The 25,727-nt window shown below is 35.7% G+C and overlaps 2 protein-coding genes across 6 annotated transcripts in view; one reads left to right on the top strand and one right to left on the bottom strand.

The window, feature by feature from the left end:
- LOC127866913 (uncharacterized) overlaps nucleotides 1-5,960 on the top strand; it is a 39,005-nt gene extending 33,045 nt beyond the window's left edge. For all 5 annotated transcript variants that reach the window (XM_052407778.1, XM_052407781.1, XM_052407777.1 and 2 more), the window contains 5 exons: nucleotides 931-1,014; nucleotides 2,274-2,545; nucleotides 2,833-3,042; nucleotides 4,137-4,320; nucleotides 5,818-5,960. In XM_052407778.1, the coding sequence (XP_052263738.1) occupies nucleotides 931-1,014; nucleotides 2,274-2,545; nucleotides 2,833-3,042; nucleotides 4,137-4,189 (619 nt within the window). In that variant the 3' untranslated portion in view covers nucleotides 4,190-4,320; nucleotides 5,818-5,960. The remainder of the gene's footprint in view (nucleotides 1-930; nucleotides 1,015-2,273; nucleotides 2,546-2,832; nucleotides 3,043-4,136; nucleotides 4,321-5,817) is intronic.
- Nucleotides 5,961-11,286: 5,326 nt separating this feature from the next.
- Nucleotides 11,287-18,039, bottom strand: LOC127866912 (uncharacterized). The gene is made up of 4 exons (XM_052407776.1): nucleotides 17,788-18,039; nucleotides 15,091-15,264; nucleotides 13,557-13,847; nucleotides 11,287-12,920 (listed from the first exon to the last, which is right to left on the bottom strand). The coding sequence occupies exons 1-4, from the start codon at nucleotides 18,009-18,011 to the stop codon at nucleotides 12,155-12,157; spliced, it is 1,455 nt and encodes a 484-aa protein (XP_052263736.1). The 5' UTR covers nucleotides 18,012-18,039; the 3' UTR covers nucleotides 11,287-12,154.
- Nucleotides 18,040-25,727: the final 7,688 nt, after the last annotated feature.

The following is a 25,727-nucleotide window of genomic DNA, read 5'->3' on the forward strand; positions in this document are numbered from 1 at the left end:
TGGGTCATGTTTACGCATTTCTGTTCATAGCGTAGTATTTTGTCACGTGACTTTCATTCATAAAATACCGGATTATTACGCTGGTGGAAAATGTATCGGCATGTTTTGTTTAGCTACAGCGCGTGCTTTCAGTGTATAAGCTCCGCCCATAAGTTATTGCAGAATAACCCACGCTTGATTTCCTTCTTTGTCTATAGAAAACAAGTCACGTGCCGTGTTAGAATAGGTAACCAACATACACCATGGCCCTTGCTACACTTTGGGGGATTGGGGCCGGGGCTTTTAAAGGGGCGAATTTTGCGTCATCCCTGTGCGAAAAGGGGAATTTTAGAAAATCTTTTCACCAGCCATTCAGCACTTAAAATTTCTATATTTTAATGTAATTTTCATAAATACACATTAAATCAAAGGTTAATAGCACAATACCAGCTGGCAACTAAGGTATAAAAGTAAATAAAAAAAACTTTTCTTTTTAGCGGGAAATTTTAGCTGAAATAGGGGAAAAAGTATACTTTTTTAAGGGGGATACTATTTTAAGGGGGGAATGGGGCAGAATTTTGGCCCCAAAAACGGCCAAATAAGGGCCCTGCACACAATTAAACCCTGGCATCAAAATTATATTGCAAGTCAGATTGTGTGTTTTACTAGTGTGGGTTTCATCAGGTCAAGTTTTGGTCCTTGGAGTTAATTTGTATGTAATGAATACTAAGGACATGCAAATATATTTTTTTGATAATTGGCTTAACTTTATGTATTAATGGTTATTTGAAAAGTTGCAAAAAGGCTATTATTAATTACGTACAATTGTTAACTACATTATGTACTATTTATATTTCAAACCAAGTTCTGATATTGAGGGCTAAACTGTTTGAGGTAAGGGTCAATTTTTCATGTTTTAAGATTTATATAACAAACTGATTTTTTTTCTAGGAGCCTACTACTTGCTTCCAATGAGGAGACAGATGCTGAAGTACCAGAGGAAATCCCTGAGGTGAACCTCAGTAACAACATAGAGTAAGATAAATATGCAGTAAATAAGTGTTCATATAAATAGTTCATATGGTATGCAAATGTATAGCAAACGGAAACACAATGAACATATATTAGCAATATCTTTACAAAATACATCCTTACAAGTCTAAACTCTTAAAGAAAACTCTTAAGAACGATACAGATAAACTAATTTGTATGTCTATACTGGGAGACATATTGTTTTTGCCCTGTCTGATGATTTGTTGGTTTGCGTAAAACTTTAAAGTTGACTGTAACTTTAGAACTATTGCAGATAAGAACTTGATATTTGGCATCCATGGGGTTGCATATTCTAAGTGAGACAGGTCAAGGTCATCCTTCAAGGTCAAAATTGCTCATTGAAGATAAACTATAACTTTTTGAACAAGTTCATTCAGATACTTCATATTTGATATGCATATGTACCTCATATAGCTGAACATTTGGAGTAGTGAATTGGTAAGGTCAAGTTCACTAATCCAGGTCAAAGGATATGTACATCTTAAAGATAAAATACTTAACATTGGCCAAAACTTTGGAAGGTGAATGTCATCTTAAAAGGTCAAAGGCCAAATAGAGAGGTAAAACTCTGTCATTTTAGATATGCCAAAACTTTTGTACCAGTTGATGATGATACATCATTTTGAGATGCATGACTATGTCATGCAGTCGAACATTGTAATTGGTAATATGTCAAGGTCAAGGTCATTCCTCAAGGTTAAATACTTAAAATTGGGTATAACTTTGAACATTTATAGATACAACTTTATATTTTAAATGCCTGTGAAGTTCAGACAGCCTTATATTTTGAGTAATGACCTTTCAAGGTCAATGTCATTTTCAAGGTCAAAGATCAAAATAAGGGCCAAGCAGTAAGGAGGACATTATGGTGTTTCACAAACACATAATGTTATTTATGTAACCGAGATCTTTCTGATGAATTGACTTCTCTTCTTGGAATTTGATATATAATGGGAAAAAGGAGCTTCTGATTATATCATTCAGACAACAAGTGATTTACTTCTCAATGACCACTCATGTTATATCCTTTATTTATAATATTGACAAAAGTGTATGCATCTCACAGATGTGCATCATTTGAACTATCTACTTCATGTTACTATGAAAAAAATGAGAATCTTGCAGTCCAGACTTTGTGATTCGTTTGCACTATGATTTATAGATCATTTTTATTGAAATGGCATTGAAATGATTTTTTATTAATACAGGTGTTGTCAGTTTGACATGCTTGAATGTTTCAGCCCAACTTCAGGCGTACCATCCCTAGGTGAGACCATCAGGGAGCATGCGAGCCTCTTTATCAGTCAGGATATGGAGGATCCTTTTCACATAGAGGTGCGAAGGAGCCATGTTTTTAGGGACGCTCTTCAGTCAATTCGTTTTGCTCAAGGGGACCTCCACAGCCCTTTACGGCTGACCTTAACTGGAGAGGAGGGTGTTGACCTTGGGGGTCTACGGCGTGAATTTTGGTCGCTGTTCCTGAACCAGGCCACAATGTCCTCACTCTTCACAGGTATGTTATATATTTTCAACGCTTGAATATTCAATTGTAATTTTTCTACAGTGGTTTGTTCTTTCAACACTACAAATACAGGCCAAGTTATGAAAAGAGTCACATTTTAAAAGACCTTCACCCTTGTGTCACACATATAAAGTCATTAAAAAAAAGTAGGTTAGATGGGTTTCCATTATCAATATTTGATAATTGGGCAGTTGTGTGAATTGTGTGATTCAAGCCAAAAGCAATAGCTTAAAAAAAAGATGTTAGCCCGAAGATTTTATATTTGGTATTTATTTCAGGCAAGGCTGGCCGCTTGACTTTAGCCAAAAACTACATTGAGCTGAAGCGGGGCACCTTTCGCCACCTTGGGCAGCTTGTGGCCCTCTCCATCCTCCAAGACGGGCCTGGACTGCCGATTTTTGCTGATGTTGTTGTCAACCACCTGCTACAGGAGAGTCGGTCTGGATATAGAGGACCTGCCAGACAGTCTTGTGAATTCACTGAAGGAGGTAATTGAGTTTTCAATGGTTTGATTTATTGCATAGTTATGCTTACGGTACAATTTTGGTTTTTACTTCCTAGACAGAATTCTTAGAAAATTTGGCTGTTGTTTGGTTGAGTAAGTCTGATGAATTCATGAAATTCTAAGAAAATATGTCGATCTTCAATGTGAGAAATACGGCCTTTGGGATATATGCATAATATTTTTCAAATTCATCATAATTTAATTAAAAACTCATTCTGATCCAAAAAAAACTCATTTTTTATATTAATTAACCTTTACAAAAAAATCATAAATGGTACAATTTTGTTATGTAAAGTATAATACATGTGCAGGGTTTGATTAATGGATTATTCTTACCGATCCGGCAACACTGAGTTACACTGTTTCCCAGCACATAATAGAAGTATATCTTGAGTAGATTAACCCCGCAATTAGATTAGTACTATGTAGTAATCTTCCACAGCTTTAAAACTTTATATCCGTCCTTCTGGAAAATATAATCAGTTTTACAAACCATAGAAGTACCTTAAGAGACAATCTTTATTTTTAACACTTTCCATGATTGTAAAGATCACTGTTGTAGTCCCTTCAATATTAAGAAGAAAAAAAACAAAAACAAAAAAATACATTTCACATTACATTCAGCTATTAATTATAGAGATATTTTTACAACCTAACTTGTGCTTACTTTTATTACTGCCTCACAGTTTCAATTGTCAAGTATCAGTCCTTCAAAATGTCACTCACCTTCAGCAGTAGCAAGAACGTTGCTGAAGGTGGGTGAGGCTAACATGTTGGTAAAAAGATTAGTGTGAGGAAGATCAGAAATAAATCAATAATAAATATATATATCAGATGAATTCATGAAATTCTAAGCAATGTTTAGATAGATACAGATAGGCATAGATAGAAAAATAGATTTACAATAAAAAAATTACAATCAACTAAAAACAGAGTATATGCTTGTTGGAAATTATCTTTTATTTATTTTGCTTGCTAAATTCAGAGGTTAATGAATTGAAATTAGAAGTTGTCACATTTAAATGCCAACCTACTTCATGGTATGTGATTAATACAGAATGATGAATCTATTTGCAGATGGACGATTCACCAGACCGGGAGCTGGCAGGCCTCTACAGCAACCTCTTTGATGAGGCTTGTGCAGCAGGATTTAGCCTGCCAACAAACCGGTTCAGCAGGGCTCATATCCCGCTGCTGAAAGGCGCCTTTGTTGAAAACCTGCTGGGAGGTTGCCGGGCAGAAATGGAGCAATTCAAGGAAGGTAGGTCTATTTGTTAAGGCTCTCATGTACAAGGGAGGATCAAGATTTACATAGACTTTTGCAATCATTTTAATATGGTTCTTTCAGGAAAGATGAAACTTTGCGAGCAAGTAAAACTATCCTTTCTTGTCATGCATGAAACAGTTCAACAGCGTAAACGCTTTGTATGCAACTTCGCAGTTATTTGTATGTAGGGTAGTGTTTCAGGGCATGTAATAATGTTGTTACGATGTCATTTCATAGATACGTCTTAAGGTATTGAAATCTTTATTAATGGTTCATTTTGTCTGCAAGAAGATGCCACTTAATTAAGAAATTCAAATTACTTCATTGAATGCATTTTTTTCCAAATATGTTACTGTATACTTGCAACACATTAAAGTGGTGTTATGATAATAACCGCTCAGCGCGACAACATCATGTCTTGTGTTAACTTTTTATTGTGACTAGTGTCATGTTTGACATTCTAGTTTCACTATTGAATGTAACTGTCACTAAAAAAATGAATGTAACTATCATTACAAAAAACACTTTCTATGACACATGGTTAAATAGTTCTCCCTACCTTTTTGCCTAATTTGCCAAAAAAAATATTTTTGTGGGACTTATGATGAAGCGGTTTGACGTCATATTATCAACAGCTTTTATCAAACATCCATTACTGTAAAGATAGGATTTCGAGTATCAAGCTGCAATTCCACCCAAACTACTTGATTTAATCAAAGAAACAAAAGTTTACATCATTCTATATCACTCCTTGTTATTACAATTTTTAATGACTTCTCCAATGCAGTTGTTAGTCTTAGCTATAATATTCTAAATGGGGTTAATATACAGGATTTTTATGTCCCCTATATATAGTAGTGGGGGACATATGGTTTTTGCCCTGTCTGTTGGTTGGTTGGTTGGTTGGTCTGTACGTTGGTCTGTTTGCGGCAACTTTAACATTTGCAATAACTTTTGCAATTATTGAAGATAGCAACTTGATATTTGGCATGCATATGTATCTCATGGAACTTCACAATTTGAGTTGGGGAAAGGTCAAGGTCATTCTTCAAGGTCAGAGGTCAAATATATGTAGCCCAAATCGCTTATTTTATGAATACTTATGCAATATTGAAGATAGCAACTTGATATTTGGCATGCATGTGTATCTCATGGAGCTACACATTTTGAGTGGTGAATGGTTAAGGTCAAGGTCATCCTTCAAGGTCAAATATATGAGTCAAAATTGCTCATGTAATGTCACTTCTGCAATATTGAAGCTAGCAATTTTATATTTGAAATGCATGTGTATCTCATGGAGCGGCACATTTTGAGTGGTGAAAGGTCAAGGTCAAGGTCATCCTTTAAGGTCAAACGTCATATAGGGGGACATTGTGTTTCACAAACGCATCTTGTTTTATCCTTAGATAGGACATCACAGTCTTGTCAATGAACTTGTACATGACCTTTTTTATACTAGATTATACATTGCTTTTGTTTCAAAATGAATAGGTCTGCAGACACACCAGATCCTAGATGTTCTGCAGGGTAACAAAGATGGGGCCTTCCTCTTTCTGAGTGGCAGGAAGAAGGAGGTCACTGCAGCAGCAGTCCGCGATCTGCTGCAGTTCAACTACAGAGAAGGAAACCACAGGCAGCTAGATGAGGAAACAGCCCAGGGTTTCCGCACCTTTCTTCAAGCAACAAAGGGTAATTAAAAATAAAATCATCTATTTATCTTTCTGTCATTTAGTCTAATTATTTTGTTTGCTATGTTCACAGGCATCATACTTTTTCTGGCTGACAATATTTATTCTACTGCTGACAGGAGACATGCATATTAAGGTCAATGTTGTTTATTATTTCAGGATCTGCTGCTACGGTGAATGGCTTCACTTTGAAGCCGCATGATATTCTAATGTGGATGACGGGTGCTAGAGCCATCCCTGCCATCGGCTTCCACAAGAAGATTGAAGTCTTCTTCGGTGAAGCAACCAGGGTAAACACATGTGCCCTGGTTGTCACTCTTGGACCTCGCCCACCAGCAATTGAAAACATTGTTCAATATTACACTGAACTGGTTATCAACAGTAACACATTCCAGTTACAGTGAAACTTTCTTTTCTCTCCTGCACATCAGTGCTTCAATTTTGAAACACTCGAAGTCAAAGTTTTGTTAAATCTTCTTCAAACTTGTCACTAACTATCTTTTTTCTTTTTTTTTCTTCTCCTACCTTGCAAACTTTGGAAAAAGTCTCAGGAACTTTAATCAACAAACAGAGGCCTTATTTGATTGACTGATAGTTGGTTGTTGGCTTGCATGATTGATTGATGGATTAATAGTTGTCTTTTTTAATAACCTGTATTCCAAATGTTTAACAGATGACATATTCACTACCTTGCTGTATATATGTAAATATGCTAATGACTATAATCAGTTTTGTGAATACATGTACATAATGCATTCCTAAGCTGTATTTCTAACATGGCGTCTGTTATATATGTAAATATGTTGATGACTATAATCAGTTTTGTAAATACATGTACATAATGCATTCCTAAGCTGTATTTCTAACATGGCTTCTGACTGGTAGAACAGCTATCTGTTTTTCTTTTCATCAGAGAGAGCCTTCAGATATACACGCTACCAAGAAAAGAGATCTTAATTTTTAGCTCACTTGAGCAAAGCTCAAGATGAGCTATTGTGATACGTCGGTCTGGCTTTAAATAGATTAAGTGCTAGACCACATCATTTAGTGCAAATACAATATTTCTGATATAACTTAGTCGCAATATTGTCAACTCTTGTTGACGTAAATCTGTATTAGTTAAGCTGATTCTGCAGACTTGTCTGAATTGTAAAAAAGCAAGTATAATAAACAAGAGACTTTTTGAATAAAAAATCAACCCCGGCCATAGGCAGAGGGATATTGTTTTGGCGTTATCCGTCCGTCTTTCCGTCCGGCACTTTTATGTCCGGAGCCATATCTTGCAAGTGCTTTGGCGGATTTCAATGAAACTTGGTATAAGTATATATATGGATAATAGGATGATGCACGCCAAATGGCATTGTACACCATCTGTTGATAACAGAGTTATGGCCCTTTTTATCTTGGAAAAATGCTTTTTTGTGTCTGGAGCCATATCTTGGAAGTGCTTTGGCGGATTTCATTGAAACTTGGTATGAGTATATATATGGATAAGAGGATGATGCACGCCAAATGGCATTGTACACCATTAGCTAATAAAAGAGTTATGGCCCTTTGTATCATGAAAAAATGCTTTTTTGAGTGTCAAATATAACACTTTTGTGTCCAGAAGCATATTGGTGGGGGATATCAATTCAACAAACTTGCTTGTTTGAACTTAGTTGTTAAATATACGGCAAACAAAATATGTGACAATAGTATCTAGATAAGTGAAGAGTTGAAATTAAATATTTGTTGCTATTTCTAATGCACAATTTGTTTGAAATGAAATCACACTGCAAAATTTGTTGTTTTTTATGCCCCCAGTATAATATAGGGCATATTGTTTTTGCTCTGTCTGTTGGTTGGTTGTTTTGCTGGTATTCTTCAAACTTTGTCATTTGCCATTGCTTATGACCTATTGCAGCTAGCTTTGATATATGGCATGCATGTGTATCTCACGAAGTCACAATTTAATTGTTACATGCCAAGGTCATCTTCAAAAGTCTTCTAAATATCATTTTAGATACAGAGTAATTTTTTTACAAGTTCATTTACATATTTCATATTTGACATGGAAATGAAACTTATACAGTTGAATAATTTGAGATAAAAAGTTATTTCCATTTAAATGGGTTTAATGTGAGAGGTTGGATGACAATGTCAAGGTCATCCATTGAGGTCTAAGGTCAAACACTTAAACAAGATCAAAGACTATCCTTGGCCATAACTTTGGAGCTTTTGCAGGTATTAACTTAATATTTTGCATGCATGAGTATCTCCTTTAGCTGCACAATTTGAGTAGAGACACTTATGATGGTCAATATTATCCATTGAGGTCAAATACTTTACACTTGCCATATCTTTGGAACTATTGCATGTAGCAACTTGATATGTAGCTTAAATATGTATCTCGTTAAGCTGCACTTTTTTAGTGGTGATATTCAAGGTTATCCAACAATGTCAAAGGTCAAATTACTATAGAATTTACAATCACTAACTTTTTTAACAATTGCTCAAGATCATCGCTCAAGGTGAAAGGTCAAATATTCAGGTAGAAATGTATTACTTTAGATGAACCATAGCTTTTCCCCAATTGATAAATATTAGTACTGGAGAACAAAGTGTTTCACAAACACGTCTTGAATTTATATGTTAAGCAATTGAATAAATCTTTTCCTAGATTAAAATGATTGTTTGTTTTTTTGGTAAACCCCTAGGCTCCTTAACTAAGTCAGCCCTTGTTACGCAATTGTGTCATCTTATTCAAATCAAGTATAACACCTGGATAAGACAGCTCCAGCTGCTGCTGTCTAATCCAGCAATGAACGATTTGTTTAAACCTAACTCATAAACATTTTCAGAATTTCCTTCTAGACAGGCAAAACTTATGTTAATTGCAGGAAAATTATAATTTTTAGCTAATTAATATTCATGAGGTTTCAGATTTTTATGCCCCCCTTCGAAGAAGAGGGGGTATATTGCTTTGCTCATGTCGGTCGGTCTGTCCACCAGGTGGTTGTTAGACGATAACTCAAGAACGCTTGGGCCTAGGATCATGAAACTTCATAGGTACATTGATCATGACTCGCAGATGACCCCTATTGATTTTGAGGTCAAAGGTCAAGGTCACGGTGACCAGAAATAGTAAAATGGTTTTTGAATGATAACTCAAGAACGCATACGCCTAGGATCATGAAACTTCATGGGTAGGTTGATCATAACTTGCAGATGACCCCTATTGATTTTGAGGTCACAAGGTCAAGGTCACGGTGACCCGAAATAGTAAAATGGTTTTCGAATGATAACTCAAGAACGCATACCCCTAGGATCATGAAACTTCATAGGTAGATTGATCATGACTTGCAGATCACCCCTATTGATTTTGAGGTCACAAGGTCACGGTGACCCGAAATAGTAAAATGATTTTCGGATGATAACTCAAGAATGCTTTTGCCTAGGATCATGACACTTCATAGGTACATTGATCGTGACTCGCAGATGACCCCTATTGATTTTGAGGTCTTTAGGTCAAGGTCACAGTGACAAAAATCGTACTCACACAATGGCTGCCACTACAACGGACAGCCCATATGGGGGGCATGCATGTTTAACAAACAGCTCTTGTTATTAGCTCATCGGAATTCATTTAAAAAAATCAATAAACAATCAAAATTTGCAGTTAATTTAATTTAAATGATGCTTTTATGTATGCAATTAGTTTTTTATGCATTTAGTCGCCGCTTCGTCTGTCCGTCCGTGTGTCTGTCTGTGCACAATTTTTGCCTGGGCTATTTCTCAGTAACTAATGACCGGAATTCAATGAAACTTTATGTGCAGCTTTACTACCAAGAGGAGATGTGCATATTATCAGCGGGTTCTGGTCGTATGATTTTTCACAGAGTTATGGCCCTTTGAAAATTTCCATTAACTATACATATAGTGCAATTCTTGTCCGGGCTATTTCTCAGCCCCTAATGACCTGAATTCAATGAAACTTTATGGGAAGCTTCACTACCAAGAGATGTGCAAATTATCAGCCGGTTCTCGTCTGATGATTTTTCACAGAGTTATGGCCCTTTGAAATTTCCCATTGTACATATAGTGCAATTCTTGTCCGAGCTATTTCTCAGCAACTTATTACGGGAATTCAATTAAACTTTATGGGAAGCTTCACTACCAAAAGGAGATGTGCATATTATCAGCATGTTCTCGTCGGATTATTTTTCACAGAGTTATGGCCCTTTAAAATTTTCTATAAACTGTACATATAGTGCAATTCTTGTCCGGGCTACTTCTCCCCAACTACTGACTGGAATACAATGAAGCTTTATGGGAAGCTTAACTACCTTGATGAGTTGTGCAAATTATTAGTGGGTTCTTGTTAGAAGATTTATTTAGAGAGTTATGGCCCTTTGAAATTTTTAAGTTGCTTATCCATCCATCGTATTATTTTGTCCAAAGTTATGCGCCTCAAGACGTTTCCTTTTATCTGAATATAGAGTGCAATATTGTGACCAAAAAAAACATTTTGGGAATATAACCCGTCTCCGACGGTTTCTTGTTTAATTATAATTTGTCAAAATAAATAAATACAACATATAAAACTGCATATTATGCTTTTGAAAAAACACAATTTATTCCCAAATGGATGTCTGTTTCCAACTTCACAAAATACTGTGTTACAACATGATGCTAGGGCCACCAAGTTGAGTCTTTGTAAAGCACTTTGCTGCAATTTTACATTGCTATTAAAGTCTACATCTATTTCTGTGAGTTTAGTTATCTATAAAAAACGCAGGTTGTTGATATACATAATTATATAGTCAATTCGAAACAACGTTAGATGCACATAATTATTCCTTTTTTGATTGAAAAGGTTTACCGACAATTTTTTCCATTATGACCTCAATAAGGGGAGAAAATCCATGTGAAATGAAAAGTTTTACCGAGAATTTGTGAAAATTAACTTTGAAGTTAAAGTTAAAAAAAAAAAAATCACTATTAAAATCCGTTTGCATTTTGAGAAAAACATTGGGTAGAAATGTACATATTGTAAATCGGTTGAAGATTTCAATAAAAGAAAAACTTTATAACAGAAAACTGGAAAAAGAAACATGAAACAGTTTTCAGGGGTTACAACTTGAGAAAAAAATGAAAAACAAGGAAAGACCATAACAGTGACTTATGCCACCAAATGATGTGTCAATATGTTCATTCAATGTTCACTGCTTTATATCTTCTTACTTTTATTGTCAATTAATATGCCAGGAGTGATCCAAAAATATGTAGAAATGAGTCCATATTTTTATTATTCGACGCATAGCTACTAAAATATAATCATTATGCAGACATAAATGATCAGAATAATACTGCTAGGAATGGCAAGAAATGTTTCGATATTACAATTGGGGTGATCGTTATGATGTCAAGCTTCAACTGTATTTCAAACATCATCTTTGTCACAACACTCTCTTGCAGTAAAACAACAAACTAAACATTCACATTTTCAACAAAGGCTACAGTTTCAGTGAACAGGGACACTCCAAGGTCTGATCCCTCCAGAGGGTTGACGAGGTCTCTCAGTCTGACTAACTGCTCTGGTGCGAGAGGACTGGCTTCCTCGTTGACCTGCTCTTCATGAGGCTCTTCTGTGATGAGGCCCTCTTCTTCCACACCATACTCTGCCTCGTCTATCATCTGATCTGCATCATCTGGAGGCATGACCAGGTCATCAATACCAGTGTGTCCCTGACCAGCAAACCTGTGAACACCTTGAAAGAATAACTGGGTTGGTGTCATTCCTCCTTCTGTTCTAAGGCGATGTCTGTTCCATGCTTCTCTGAATGTGTCAAGGGCTCTCTGAATTCGAGGCAGATACACAAAGTGCAAGCACCATCGATGTATAGCATTACTTTTATTGTCAATTAATATGCCAGGAGTGATCCAAAAATATGTAGAAATGAGTCCATATTTTTATTATTCGACGCATAGCTACTAAAATATAATCATTATGCAGACATAAATGATCAGAATAATACTGCTAGGAATGGCAAGAAATGTTTCGATATTACAATTGGGGTGATCGTTATGATGTCAAGCTTCAACTGTATTTCAAACATCATCTTTGTCACAACACTCTCTTGCAGTAAAACAACAAACTAAACATTCACATTTTCAACAAAGGCTACAGTTTCAGTGAACAGGGACACTCCAAGGTCTGATCCCTCCAGAGGGTTGACGAGGTCTCTCAGTCTGACTAACTGCTCTGGTGCGAGAGGACTGGCTTCCTCGTTGACCTGCTCTTCATGAGGCTCTTCTGTGATGAGGCCCTCTTCTTCCACACCATACTCTGCCTCGTCTATCATCTGATCTGCATCATCTGGAGGCATGACCAGGTCATCAATACCAGTGTGTCCCTGACCAGCAAACCTGTGAACACCTTGAAAGAATAACTGGGTTGGTGTCATTCCTCCTTCTGTTCTAAGGCGATGTCTGTTCCATGCTTCTCTGAATGTGTCAAGGGCTCTCTGAATTCGAGGCAGATACACAAAGTGCAAGCACCATCGATGTATAGCATTGGATGGATGGAGGTTCCCAGTCTCCTCCAGGTGGCGGAAAAGCTCCGCAAACACGTGTGTACATGACCTGTACATGTCTCTCCACATCCTTTCAATGCGTTGGTTGTGAACGCTCCTGCCAGTTATGAATGACCCTCTGCCAGCTCCTCTGTACCCAAGCATGAAAGCTCCAACACCAGTGTTTTCCAACCCGTGATCTGAACGCACGCGTGATGGAACACCATACTTGGTTGTGCCTCCCAGGAAACTCTCCATCATGGTTGCTGACTTGTTGTTGGAAGCTACTGTGAGAAAGGTTATCAGCCTGGAGTAGCCATCAATGCCACCATGGATTACTAAGCCCCACCTGAAAAAAAGCAAAGATAAAAATGCTGGCATATAAATAAGCCTTAGAAAAATACAGTACTATAATAATAACTATTTAAACAGTAACTCTATTGTCCAACAATACTTATTGCTAAGACAGACCCGGTAAACGTAGATGATGGAACTTCCAAAATAGAAGTGTAATATAAATTAAATGGCACTTTGGATATGCAACCATTTTCTTAGAAAAAATACACAACTATTCAGAACAGATTTTTCAAGAAATATGTGATTATTTTCAATAATATTTGTCTTATCTTAGATAATCTTAAATCAAGGTAAAATGCAAGTTAAATTAAGGTAATATCTGCATTATTTTAAAAAATATTCGAAGGGGAAGATGCCCCTTAACTGCCCTTGCAATATAACAGCAAATATATCTGGACTGTCTTGTCAGATTGCAAAACACTTTTAACATTGATAGCTCAGCACAATACCATGTATTGTCTATTTCTTACTGGCGGAAGACTTAGTTTTGCACCAAGTCATCTATATGCAGTTGCACAGTGCTTGTTTGGTCAAACTAACTTCCATCAAAAAGCACACAAAATTGACAACCTTAAGTTTAGGCATAAACAATTACTAACTGTGTGTAAATGAAGACATGTGTAGTTACCTGATCAGCTTATGGTTGCCATCAATGTGCCAGAGGGCATTTGGTCCAGAAACCTTGTATGTTCTTCTCTGTATAGCATGGGCCCACCTCATGGCAACTCCTGCTTCATCAACCCGGATAAGGCTGTCTGCGACTCTCTGCCGTTGAACTCGGTGCCCATCTGTCAGTAACATGGCCTGAACCATCCTCTGGCCTAAGTTCCTGTTCCCAGTGACAAAATCTTGCACTCGTCTGTCTAGCTCCTCATCAGAAAGGGTGGAGAACCTTGCTCTTAAATTGATACCACAGAGTCTGAAATTATAACAAAACAAACATTAAAAAATGATAAAGTATGAAACACATGTGTGATCAATCATGAAGTTCTAGTTATACAGGCTACATAAGGAGGAAACATACTAAGGGGCATTAGCCATTGCATCTAAGAAAAAGGCATTGATTTTTTCTTTTTTAAGAGCAAACTGATAGACCATAATGTTATTTATTGTGAATTTGTACAACTCCAAAGCTCATTATTCAAAGAAAAAACATAGAGATTTTGTGATCACTTGATAATTTTTAAAATCAAAACAAGGGGAGTTGATAAATAAAGGTCGCAGGGTTATGAGCAACGCCAGTGTGGACTACCCATGAAATAGTTAATATACATACATGTATAAATATACTTGCAAGTTCCAAGTTTCATGTAGCTACCTGTAATGTCTTTGAGCAAATGACTCACGAGAAAACCTTAATCCACAGTACCATGATACCATATATATGAAAACAAGCAAACAGTGTATACCCTTATCAGAGGGCCTCTAAACAGAGGCTTCCCTAGATGCCCTCTGGTTAAAGTCCCCACTATTTGCAATTAAATACACCTCAAAATACACCATTATTATAGTCCTTTGTATAAAATCCCCTATATTTGCTAAATGGGTAGATGGGTAGGCTCCAAATATAACATATGGACAATTGTTTCTAGCAAGAGGGCTCAGAGGGCCCTTGGTCGCTCACCTGATATGAAGTTTTTTAAAAGTTTTCCTATGTTTCAGATTAGATCCCAAATGTTTTTTAAATTTTTCTACATAAATCATGTAGGTTAAAAGGCCCCACCCCTTGAGGTTCATGAATTTTTAGATATTACCACATTAGCAGTGTTACGCAACACTTTATGCCAATTATTACTAAAATATGACCAACAGTTTCAGAGAAGATTGTAAAGTATTTCTATTATGGCATATAATGAAAATAGACTCAGCCCCCTGGGCGGCAATGTTTTTTTAGATACCATAATGATTTTTACAAACTTGATAGACAGTCAATAAAGGAACAATTATGATAAAAAGTTTATGAAATCCAGTCACAAGGTTTGGAGAAGCAGAATGTTTAAGATTTGGTGCCCAGTTGCCATGTCAATTAGAGGAATAACTCCACCCAATTACTTTTAACAATAATTAGTTTCCTCTGTGCTTCAGAATAAGTTTGGTTGAGATCGGGCCACTGATTGACAGAATGCTACCAAAGAAATTGCAAAGGTTAAGAGCACTATTACCTTAACCGGCGCTTCACGACTGAAGTGGAAACATGGAGCATCTGTGCCATCTGCTTCTTGGTATACCCTAATTCCACAAGATGTGTGAGATGTTCTCGTGAAATGTAGTAGAGTGGCCGCCCTTTTGTCCTTAACTGGCGAGGTCTTCTGAATTCAAATGCTGGCTCTAGAACCCTGGGATATATAAAGAAATCACATTAAACCAACAAACATTTACACAGTGCTGATTGCAGATAAATGTGGGACTTAATTTTGGCCCAAACCTGATTGTATCAAAGAAAGTTTTATCAAAATTATCAATTCAATTTGATGTAAACCACATTTTCAAGGAGGTTTTAAAGCGAAGGATTTATTTCTTGAAATGTTTGTGTAATTAACTGCTGGAAGAACAGTGAATTCACATATCGGAAAATGACAAATTCTAAACTCTCTTAAGTCTAAGTGCTCAGTGAGATTTACATCTTTAAAAAATAAAATTCAGTTTTTGTTCTTAATGTTCTTTACTTAACAATCAATAACACAAATTTAAAGCAGTAATCAGTTGAACATTCAACTGCATCATTGACGTATTTATGCCTGTTACAATTCTATACAATTTAATATTGTGTTTTCTTGTTTATGGAAGCTGGCAAGCAGAAAGTGATGGATGTAAACAAAATTTAATTCAGACTGAGACAGGTGAAAAATCAATCAATTTTAGAATATTAAACTTATGCGTCCCTTGGACAAACATCTTCCAAAACTGTATGTCACAGGAAAAAATCTGTTTCCAAGTACCAATGATCCAGTCGACGGGATTGTATCAGTGTAAAAATTAAAATAAGCACGAACGCATTTAGTCTACTAAAATCTGATCCGGGAGTAGGAGAATTCAGGCTTGTGCTTAAAAATCAGAATTTTACACACTTTTGTATCAAATAGTATAATGATGCCTCAGACTGGATTATCAAGGCTTTTCTGACAAGTGACAAAAAATTGTTATGTTAAAAAATGAGTATAATTTATTCTATATACACTTTTGACAACTGGACACATATTTTCTGGTATGATGGGTCCCTGAGGGTTTATATGCCTATATAACGTGGGATGCATACTGCAGTGCATAGGCAAAATTATCAGTATAAATGTGGTTTAAACTAGTATGATTATAAAACTATTTGTTGTTTTATAATTACTAAAAAAGGGATTTTGGTCAAAACGTCTAAATAGTGAACTGCCTTATTGACACGAACCCACCACAGATAAACTCCTTACCAACCGTTACAATAATAGACTATATAAAGATAGCCCTCATTCTAATAATTGCACTTTTTGAGGGTAAATAAGTCAGTTTCAGCAAAATTTATATGTAATTTTGCAAAAAATTGGCTTGAATTAACTTTTGGAATGGTAAATTATAGGTTTGTTGACACTGTTTTGGTGGTACCAGTCAAACATATGGTCAGACAGGCTAGTACACTCTGCTGTACACTAACAGACTCTTTATTTCAACTTAGCCTTTTTCTCATCGAGCCGTGGTTTCTCGCTTGCGTGGAAAGTGAAATCGTTTAGAACTAAAGCTCGTGCAGCAAAAAATTTTCAGTCTGGCAGTAAAATTGACAGAACGATAAGGAAAAAAAGATAACAACTATTCTTAAGTCATCATAAATGCCCCCCCCCCCCTCATGTAAACACCATATAAAATTCAAATAAACCACATTCTTGCATCATCTTTTCACATTGAAAAAAAAATCTGCTCCGCCTTCCATTTTGGTTTATTCAATGTTTGCAGACGTTTGTTTAATGACGAGTAATGCGAGCCACTGAACCGATGAAAAAGCACCTGACCTACTTTGATCACTGTGGTGAGTGTAGTCTAATAGTTCAGATTTTTAATTGGTTTATTCTGCTTAGCATGAAAATGAGTTTCATGTTATTACAAAAATCATGTGTTATCGACACCTTGTTTGTAAATGGTAATGATTTATCATACCAATAAAGAAATATTCGTGCAGATTACAGTAAGAAAGACCCACGGATCCACCCAAAAGCAGCATATTTGGATGTGTTCCTTCGAAATGTTCACAATGTAGTAGAGGCCATTTCCGTAGAAAAGCTTTCGCTTCTTAAAGGGACTGTCAACCATGACGACAAAGAAAAGAAAAGTTGTAAAAGACAGTATTTCTTTACAATTATTAGTTTATATTGATTAAAATATCAAGACTGGTAGAGCACATTACTTGAAAAAAGTTGTTAAGTTTTCATATCACTATATATTCGGTAATAAATTTTACTGGCTATGTCTACCAGGTTACTACCAGGTAACTATAAATAATACAAGTAGATTGATCATCATCACGTGGTAAACCCAGGATTGCAAATTGTACATGCGTAGCGAAATGTATATATTCTATACATAAAATGATCAATCTACTTGCGTTATTTATAGTGTGTATATCGTTATGTCACCTATTTTCGCAATGTACTTTCGATTTTACATCACAAAATTGTATTACCTAATATGAAAAGATGAACTTTTTTCAAGTTATGTAATATACCAGTCGTGATATTTTAATCAATATAAACTAATAATTGTAAAAAAATACGGTATTTTACAACTTTTCTTTTCTTCGTTGTCGTGGTTGACATTCCCTTTGAGCCCTTTATCTGACTTTCAATATTGGTATTGATAGAAGGCTGGTAATAAAATTATCTTACCGTTTTTGACCATCTATTGCATGAATAATGCTTTCGGCGATATGGCCCAACTCGACGGCATCCGGCGATTCTTGAGAAACCCGACGAATATTTCTGATGAGGGCTGTAAGCTCTGTGTATGAAGACTCAAGAATTTCGATTGACGAATCGTTCTCTCGTAATACCCTTGCTAAATTCAAAATACGGCGATGACACTCGTCGATAAATTCACCTGCCGCCGCCATCTTAGTGAGAATATGGTGCCGAGGTGAATAACGCGAAACGATTTGAAGATTAATAAATAAATAACAACTACGAAAAACTGATGAGAATTTAATAATTATTCATTAAAACACAAATTATGAGTTCGTTTTATTTTTTCTAAAGTTATTTATTGTTAGGTCTATTTCGTTTCCATAGAGGTATTTATGTCGTCGGTTTGTAAGCTGAAATTTGATTGGCTAACGGGTTCGAGGGCTTATTCTAAAAATAAATGCTGGTCGAGCAGGATTTTTCTGCTCGAGCAGAAAAAAATGCTGCTCGAGCAGTAAATTTGCTGCTCGAGCAGCATATTGCTGCTCGAGCAGCATTAAAATGCTGCTCGAGCAGCATTTTTCCTGCTCGAGCAGAAGTTAAAGTTTCGACCCCTTTGGTGCGCCATAATATGCGCAGTGCATAATGGAATCAAATATTGATGCGTTGAATAAATTAACGCGATGGCAAGATGTGAGTTTCACCCAAGCACAAAGCAACATACAATCATGCGTGATACAATGATGTCAATTGACAGTCGTTCCGAAATGCTACGGACGACTACGGAAATTTACGGCGTATAACGGAAATTGTATGTTATAGCAGAAGTTGCGCCCCTCTGTGTGATATTTGCTACTGAACCCAAATTTACCGCGTGTTTGTAGACGTAACTTTTTTTGTTAATGACTAACCATAATTTTGTACAGTAATTTACCTTCAATAACCAAAGAAACTCTATGGATATATTTCAATATATGCTACTAATGCATGTATGCAGAGCTCCAGATAAGACACTTAAAGTCGTAAAAAAAATGAATTAAATTTAGTAAAAACAGTAGACTTAAATTCTGTGCGTACGGTTACACATTGGACAAATAAAATAAGAATTCATTTTTTTATCATGCGTAAAACTCAATATCAATGCATATAATGTAAACATTTCATCAATGAGTTCCCACTCGTCTAGGCCCTCATTACAATTATGAAATCAACAGCTCTTTAACGTTATTATGAATAACAGACCATCTTTAAAACAGTCGAAAAGCCAAACGTTTTCCATTATCAGGTCCTTTTATCGCAAAAAGTCTGCTGTTACCCGGCAACAGCTCTTCTTAGACTATAAACCTAAATGCTGATGTGCCAAAAATTATACTTTCCTGAAAAAAGGAAATAATAATAGACTTTAAGGCTGGATTTTTTATAGAGTGTAAACCAAGATTTTGCTGATAAAGTTATGTGGAACTCTGCATGTATGTTGAGAAGAAATCCATTACATAATTTCAAATTTACTAGAGTACACTTATATTGCACCACATAACATGCTATAAAACTATAATATTGAAGTGCACATATAAACTTTATTATAGATGGGTAGGTATTTCGTGTCAATCTCTTTCACATACGAAAGAGCTGTTGGTCATGCTGCTTAAAGTACATATATATGCATGACATAATTTAGATTCAGCAAAATAAAACACTAGGTACTGGCCAAGATTCATAAGAGTCAAATATATACGAGCAGTAAGAGCGTAATCGTGCGCAGCGAGACTTGCTCATGTAGGATTGAACCTCTTATTGCTTTCTTTCTAAATAATTTCATGTCTCCGATCTAATATGCAATATGCCCGGTGTTTTTTTAATGCGGATTAATGCTCCGTTTTAGATCCATAATTAATGAACGCCTCAATATTTTCAAAAATTAAAACCGGATTAATGTTCACCGACATTTGTTCATACAGATAAATATAAATATTACAGAGCTTAACAAAAAAATAAATACATTAAGCCATGTTCTTCCGGCACACGCGCTGGACATACACCTTTAAAAAACGCTACACCAATTCCAGTACGTGTGCACTTAATTGATTGTAAACAATGACGGTTGAAATCCGTGCGTGGGAATTTTTCTGGTAACCAAGAGCGACGTCAACGTTTATGACAGACCTGTTTATATTAATTTGTTGTTTTTTTCCAAATTGATTGAAAATTATGTTCTATGATATTTTAATAGTAGAAGTAGTTGTTTTCTCAACGAGGGGTACAATAGTTGTACTAGACACGAGTACTTGTAACTTTAAGGCTTCACTATCTATACCACAGACATAATATAGACATAACATGATCAATATGTGTTTATAGACATTGTAAGTATAGCCTGGTAAACAGACTAGATAAATCTGAAAGTAACACGCACAGTTCTGAGGCAATGGGGGTCTGGGCTACTTTATACATATGAGGTCGATATACAATGAACATCGGAAGATTACGTCTACTGTAATTATTTGCACTAGGGATGTGACTTCCAACACATCAGCCCCGTTATGTCCTGAATAAAATACATGTATATTTTCTTGAGTGCCAACTGCAACTTACAAATATCAAAAATATTCACGGCAGTCAATTTATTGTGTAGGCCTACTGGTCTTAATGGCAATAATAAACGTATTTAGTTTATTGGTGATTATATAACAAAGGCAACTAATTTAGCTTATTCAGTTTACTAGTGAAAATGATTCGGATGTTTTCGCTTTTTTCCGAAAAGTAATGTATTCAACATACGGAAAATAAACGCGCGTCACCTGTTGACATAATTTGGTAACTTGCATTCTGCTTAGTTGCATTCTGCTTACCTCCTGTTTCTAACTGCCGTTGTTAATTACGCTTAGTGGCAAAGCCGATTATGACTGGTTTCTGGAATAATGAACACACACACATTGGATAAACACCAAGCATGTTGCAACAATCATCAAGTATAACCGAAAAGAGAACAAGCATGTTAGAATTGTCATGAAGCATGTTAGAATAAACATCACGCATAATGTAAATATTCATCATGAATGATGTAATGTAGCAACAATCATCAAGTATAAACGAATACACAACAAGCATGCTGGAATTGCCGTGAAGCATATTAGAAAAAGAATCAGTCATAATGTAAATATTCACCACGAATGATGTAATTTTTACCTAAATACCCTTCCATATTCGTGTGTCGTATGAATAGATATATTCGCGGTAATTAATTGTGGCCACAAATAAATAAACACGAGCATTTTGTATCTACAAAAATCTAAGTAACCATATCACATCTAGCGTTTAAATTTTGGATATTGCTATAAGGAACACTGATTGTTAAGGTGTTAACTTTATTTTACGAAATACTGAACGAAATTTTCGTTGATTTTGAGCGTTATAGAGACTTTAAAATTTGTTCACATTATTTTCTTAACGGCGACTATAGCTTAACAGTTCCAATATTTAATATATTCAGATCCAATAGATGTATAGTTTCTTTCATATTTACGAAATTCGCTATATACCTGCAACACATTTTTCTTTAGTCTTTGTGCATGACAAAATACAATCTAATGAACGACCAGTAGTTGGAAGCAAGATTTTCCATGGGTCACAGAATGTTTTCAATATTTTTTTGCTTTCTGTTTATTTTGGTTGTTATTTAATATTATAATACATGACTTAAATGAAATGAACTGAGGACAAATACATAAATATTTAAAGAAATGTTGTGATTTGGTAGCTCCAAAGTTGTGTGGATTTTGATGTATAACATTTAGAAAGTATATAAAGAATTCGACACCAACCGTCTGCCGCAGTGCCTGACCAAATTCCTGGGGAAATGCTAGTATAAATATATATTATTCGCTTGTTGTTCTTGTCTGTTTATCATAACATTTTAATAAGTGACAATAATCAAATAAAAAATCTCCCCAAAACACCTATCACACCAACACATCCGCATTTTGCACAGCACCTCGAACAACACTGACAAAGATCACACTCACATACAGAACAATTCTTTAAAACGCAACCTTCCCTACGCATAATACACTTTCACCCATCTCTTTAGTCAACAAAGTCTTTAATACAGACAGCCTCAAGCACTCCACAATCTTAAACGTCTCTCTCAGTCCACTGTCTCCCACTAACGAACGACCATACGGATAGACAACTGCAAGGGACGGGTTCTATATGCTTTTATTTTAATATGTATTTCAATATTTACACACATGATCAAAGCTTTACAATATGTACACTAGGAGACATACATCTATGCACTTTTATTTTAATATTTATTTCATAATCACACACAGTATCAAGCTTTACAATATGTACATAAGAAGAAATACATCTATATACGTTTATGCTAATATTCATTTCATTCCGTTAATTAATTAAATACTAAATTGTATAGCATGAAAAAAATAAAATATTTATTAAGTATTCCATACTACAGCCTTATCTCTAGGCATGTAAGAACACCCGACACTACATCCATTTTTTTCCGGATTTTCAGTTCAATTAGTATATAGCGCAATAACTGTTTCTACAATGTCGTATCTAAAAGCACGGACTCTACCACTTATCCAATCGCAGCGAGAATAATAATAAGAATGTGTTCTAATTCAAACTACACTGTTATACGCAATACAATTTCAACTGCTACCATAAGACCAGATCGTCAGATGCTACGGTGAAAACAATTTGTGCAGTGTAACCTTTTCTTTCGCTTTGCACTTATCGACAATTCACAACTTCCGCCATAAACGATTTGTTATCAAGTTTATGTTTTGAGCATTTCTCAACAAAATACACGCAAACGGGCGTCGATGGTAACATTTATTGTGTTTGTTACGATGTATTAGGTTGATTGAACTCGATTTTATGGACATATGTGAGACATTATTTTTTTACATTTTTATTAGGCCTTATCAAGAAGAACTAGCAAAAACCTCGGAGTTCTGTAAGGCATTTTAGAAGAAAACGTTTGGGGAGAGTTTTCTTCGTTATTGTTGTTAAAATAACTTCCGCCAAATGCTTGATTTTCTTTTAACTAAAGTAATTAAAACATCCAAGGATACTTTGCACTATGAGTATAGTTGAGTTCTTTAACATTTTAAATTTTATATAAAAGATATTCGCACATGTAGGATCGAAGTAAAGATGGCCGCGTTTACTGTAGCATTTGATAGTTCTGCGCATGCGTACGGCTTAAACGGCGGAGTCATTATCGCAAGCGATAATAACTCCGCCTTTTCTGCCCTACGCATGCGTAATACTATCAAAAGCTTACATTCTTAACCCCACCTTTTCACCCGTACGCATGGGCAGAGTGATAGCATCCCTAATAATCCCAAAAGATCCATAAAAAACCCTAGTAGGGATTGTTAGGGATTAATCCCTAAAAAAACGGATTGTTAGAGATTAATCCCCAAAAATATTTATCCCTATGCAACCCCTTATTTTCGGAACGAAATCCCTAATCCCACTGTACGTCCTTAACTATAAATAACGCCAGTAGATTGATCATCATCGTCACGTGGTAAACAAAGGAATGCAAATTGTGCATGCGTAGTGAATTGTACATATTTTTTAAAAATAAAATCTACTTGCGTTATTTATAGTGTGTATTTTGTTATGTCACATATTTTCGCGATGTTCTTTCGATTTCACATCGCGAAATTTTATTACCGAATTTACTGAAAATATGAACTTTTTTCAAGTAATATAATAAACAAGTCGTGATATTTTTATCAATATAAACTAATAATTGTAAAAAAAAATACGGCATTTTAGAACTTTTCTTTTTTCGTCATTCGTGGTTGACAGTCCCTTTAATAGAAACAAAATGTTTGACAAACCTCGTGCCGCTAATAAATGCACCAGTGATCAACTCAGAAGGGCGATCCATGAGTCACCTAAAATGTTCATACCATACATGATAAAAGCTCAAATTAAAGAAAAGCGTTCATATTGATGATAAAATATTTGCAGTAGAAACATTCCTCCCAGGTCCAGCACCCGAACTGCCGTTTCGATGCTCCAACACCCGGCATTAAACTACAAGTAGGAAAATCAGTAACTGAGAGCCGCGCCAACTTCAAGTTCCGAGCTAGGATCAGCAACGGAAGCCGCTTTAATTTCTTGTTATGAATCTTTAAGGTTTATGCTCTAAACTATCTTCACCGGAGTGTTCATGCTACACAAATGTCTTTGTTCTTCTATTTGAAACATGGCATTCCTCAGGCGGAAATATAACATTCAAAGATTTTGAACACTTCGAATGTTTTAGACCTAATTTTAACACAAAATCTAAACGTAACAGTGGTGGTTTTGTTGTTAACAATACAAATAATGTTCAGCCAACGTCAAATTGATACAAAAATGCATGCATTTTCTATGTAAAAACACTTTGGGCTGTTATCATGATGAATACCGGTATTTGTAACACCATTACATCCCACAAGAAGACCATTTAATTTATAGGTTTAACAATTCGCTTTTATTGTGTTATAAAACGTGTTGCAAATTATCTCTCATGGGCGATTTAAGCTTCCGCGTACTTGTTAGAAAATTTGAACCGTTACGAAAACATACCCGTCGAGCATGTTTATTATAATGATCTACCGATTCGCAAATCACATGATGTCCTTACAAACCGGTTTTGGAAATATATTGTTTACTCACTGCAAAGAATGCATCGTACGTATTCTAAACGGGCTCCTTAAATTGGAGTTTTCTCGTGTTATAGTTTTCATCCGATTCTTTTTAAACTTGTTCAGTGTCTTTATATTAATGAGGACTCGAACCCTATTGAGAATGGGTTACATCAGAGTAAAAAGTCCAGAATTATCTCTTCTTGAATTTGAGAAAATTGTGAAATTAGGCTTGTTTACGCAATTAAGTCCACAGTTTCCATCCAATTATTTCCCAACTTGCACAGTGTCTTTATCTGAATGATGAGTCAAACCCTGTTGAAAATGAGCAATATCGGAGTTATAAGTCAAGAATTATCTCCTCTTGAATTTGAGAAAAATATGAATATTCATTTTTGTATGTGATAAAGTCCATAATTTTCATCCAATTCTTGGCAAACTTGAACAGTGTCTTTGTATCAATGAGGACTCAACCCCTTTTTATGCCCCCCCCCCCTTCGAAGAAGAGGGGGTATATTGTTTTGAACATGTCGGTCCGTCCACCAGATGGTTTCCGGATGAAAACTCAATTACGCTTAGGCCTACGATCATGAAACTTCATAGGTACATTGATCATGAATGGCCAGATGACCCCTATTGATGTTCAGGTCACTAGATCAAAGGTCAAGGTCGCAATGACTCGAAACAATAAAACGGTTTCCGGATGATAACTCAAGAATGCTTAAGCCTAGGATCATGAAACTTCATAGGTATATTGAACATGACTGGCAGATGACCCCTATTGATTTTCAGGTCACTAGGTCAAAGATCAAGGTCACAGTGACTCGAAATAGTAAAATGGTTTCCAGATGAAACACTTTAACCTTGGTTAAAGTTTGATAATTTTTTATGTCTGTCGGTCCGTCCACCAGATAGTTTCCGGATGATACCTCAAGAAATTTTGTAGAAATAAGTACACAATAATGTCCCCTTGAATTTGAGAAAATTCTCCTTGTTTGCGCGATTCAGTACACAGTTTCCATCTTATTCTCTCAAAACTTGCACAGTGTTTATAGCAGTAGAGCGATTCAGGCCCTCATGGGTCTCTTGGTTAGATTTGGATTCATGTATTAATGACCTGTCGTCTATAATTTATTGGATATCACACCGTGGCAAACCAAATGACGCTGTATAATTAGTTAAGATAAAAATGTAATACATATACAATGAGATGGGCCGCATTGGTTTAACGCTGATTGTAAAAAAAGCAAAGCA

The sequence above is a fragment of the Dreissena polymorpha genome, chromosome 2 (assembly GCF_020536995.1).
Source record: "Dreissena polymorpha isolate Duluth1 chromosome 2, UMN_Dpol_1.0, whole genome shotgun sequence".
Taxonomy (NCBI): domain Eukaryota; kingdom Metazoa; phylum Mollusca; class Bivalvia; order Myida; family Dreissenidae; genus Dreissena; species Dreissena polymorpha.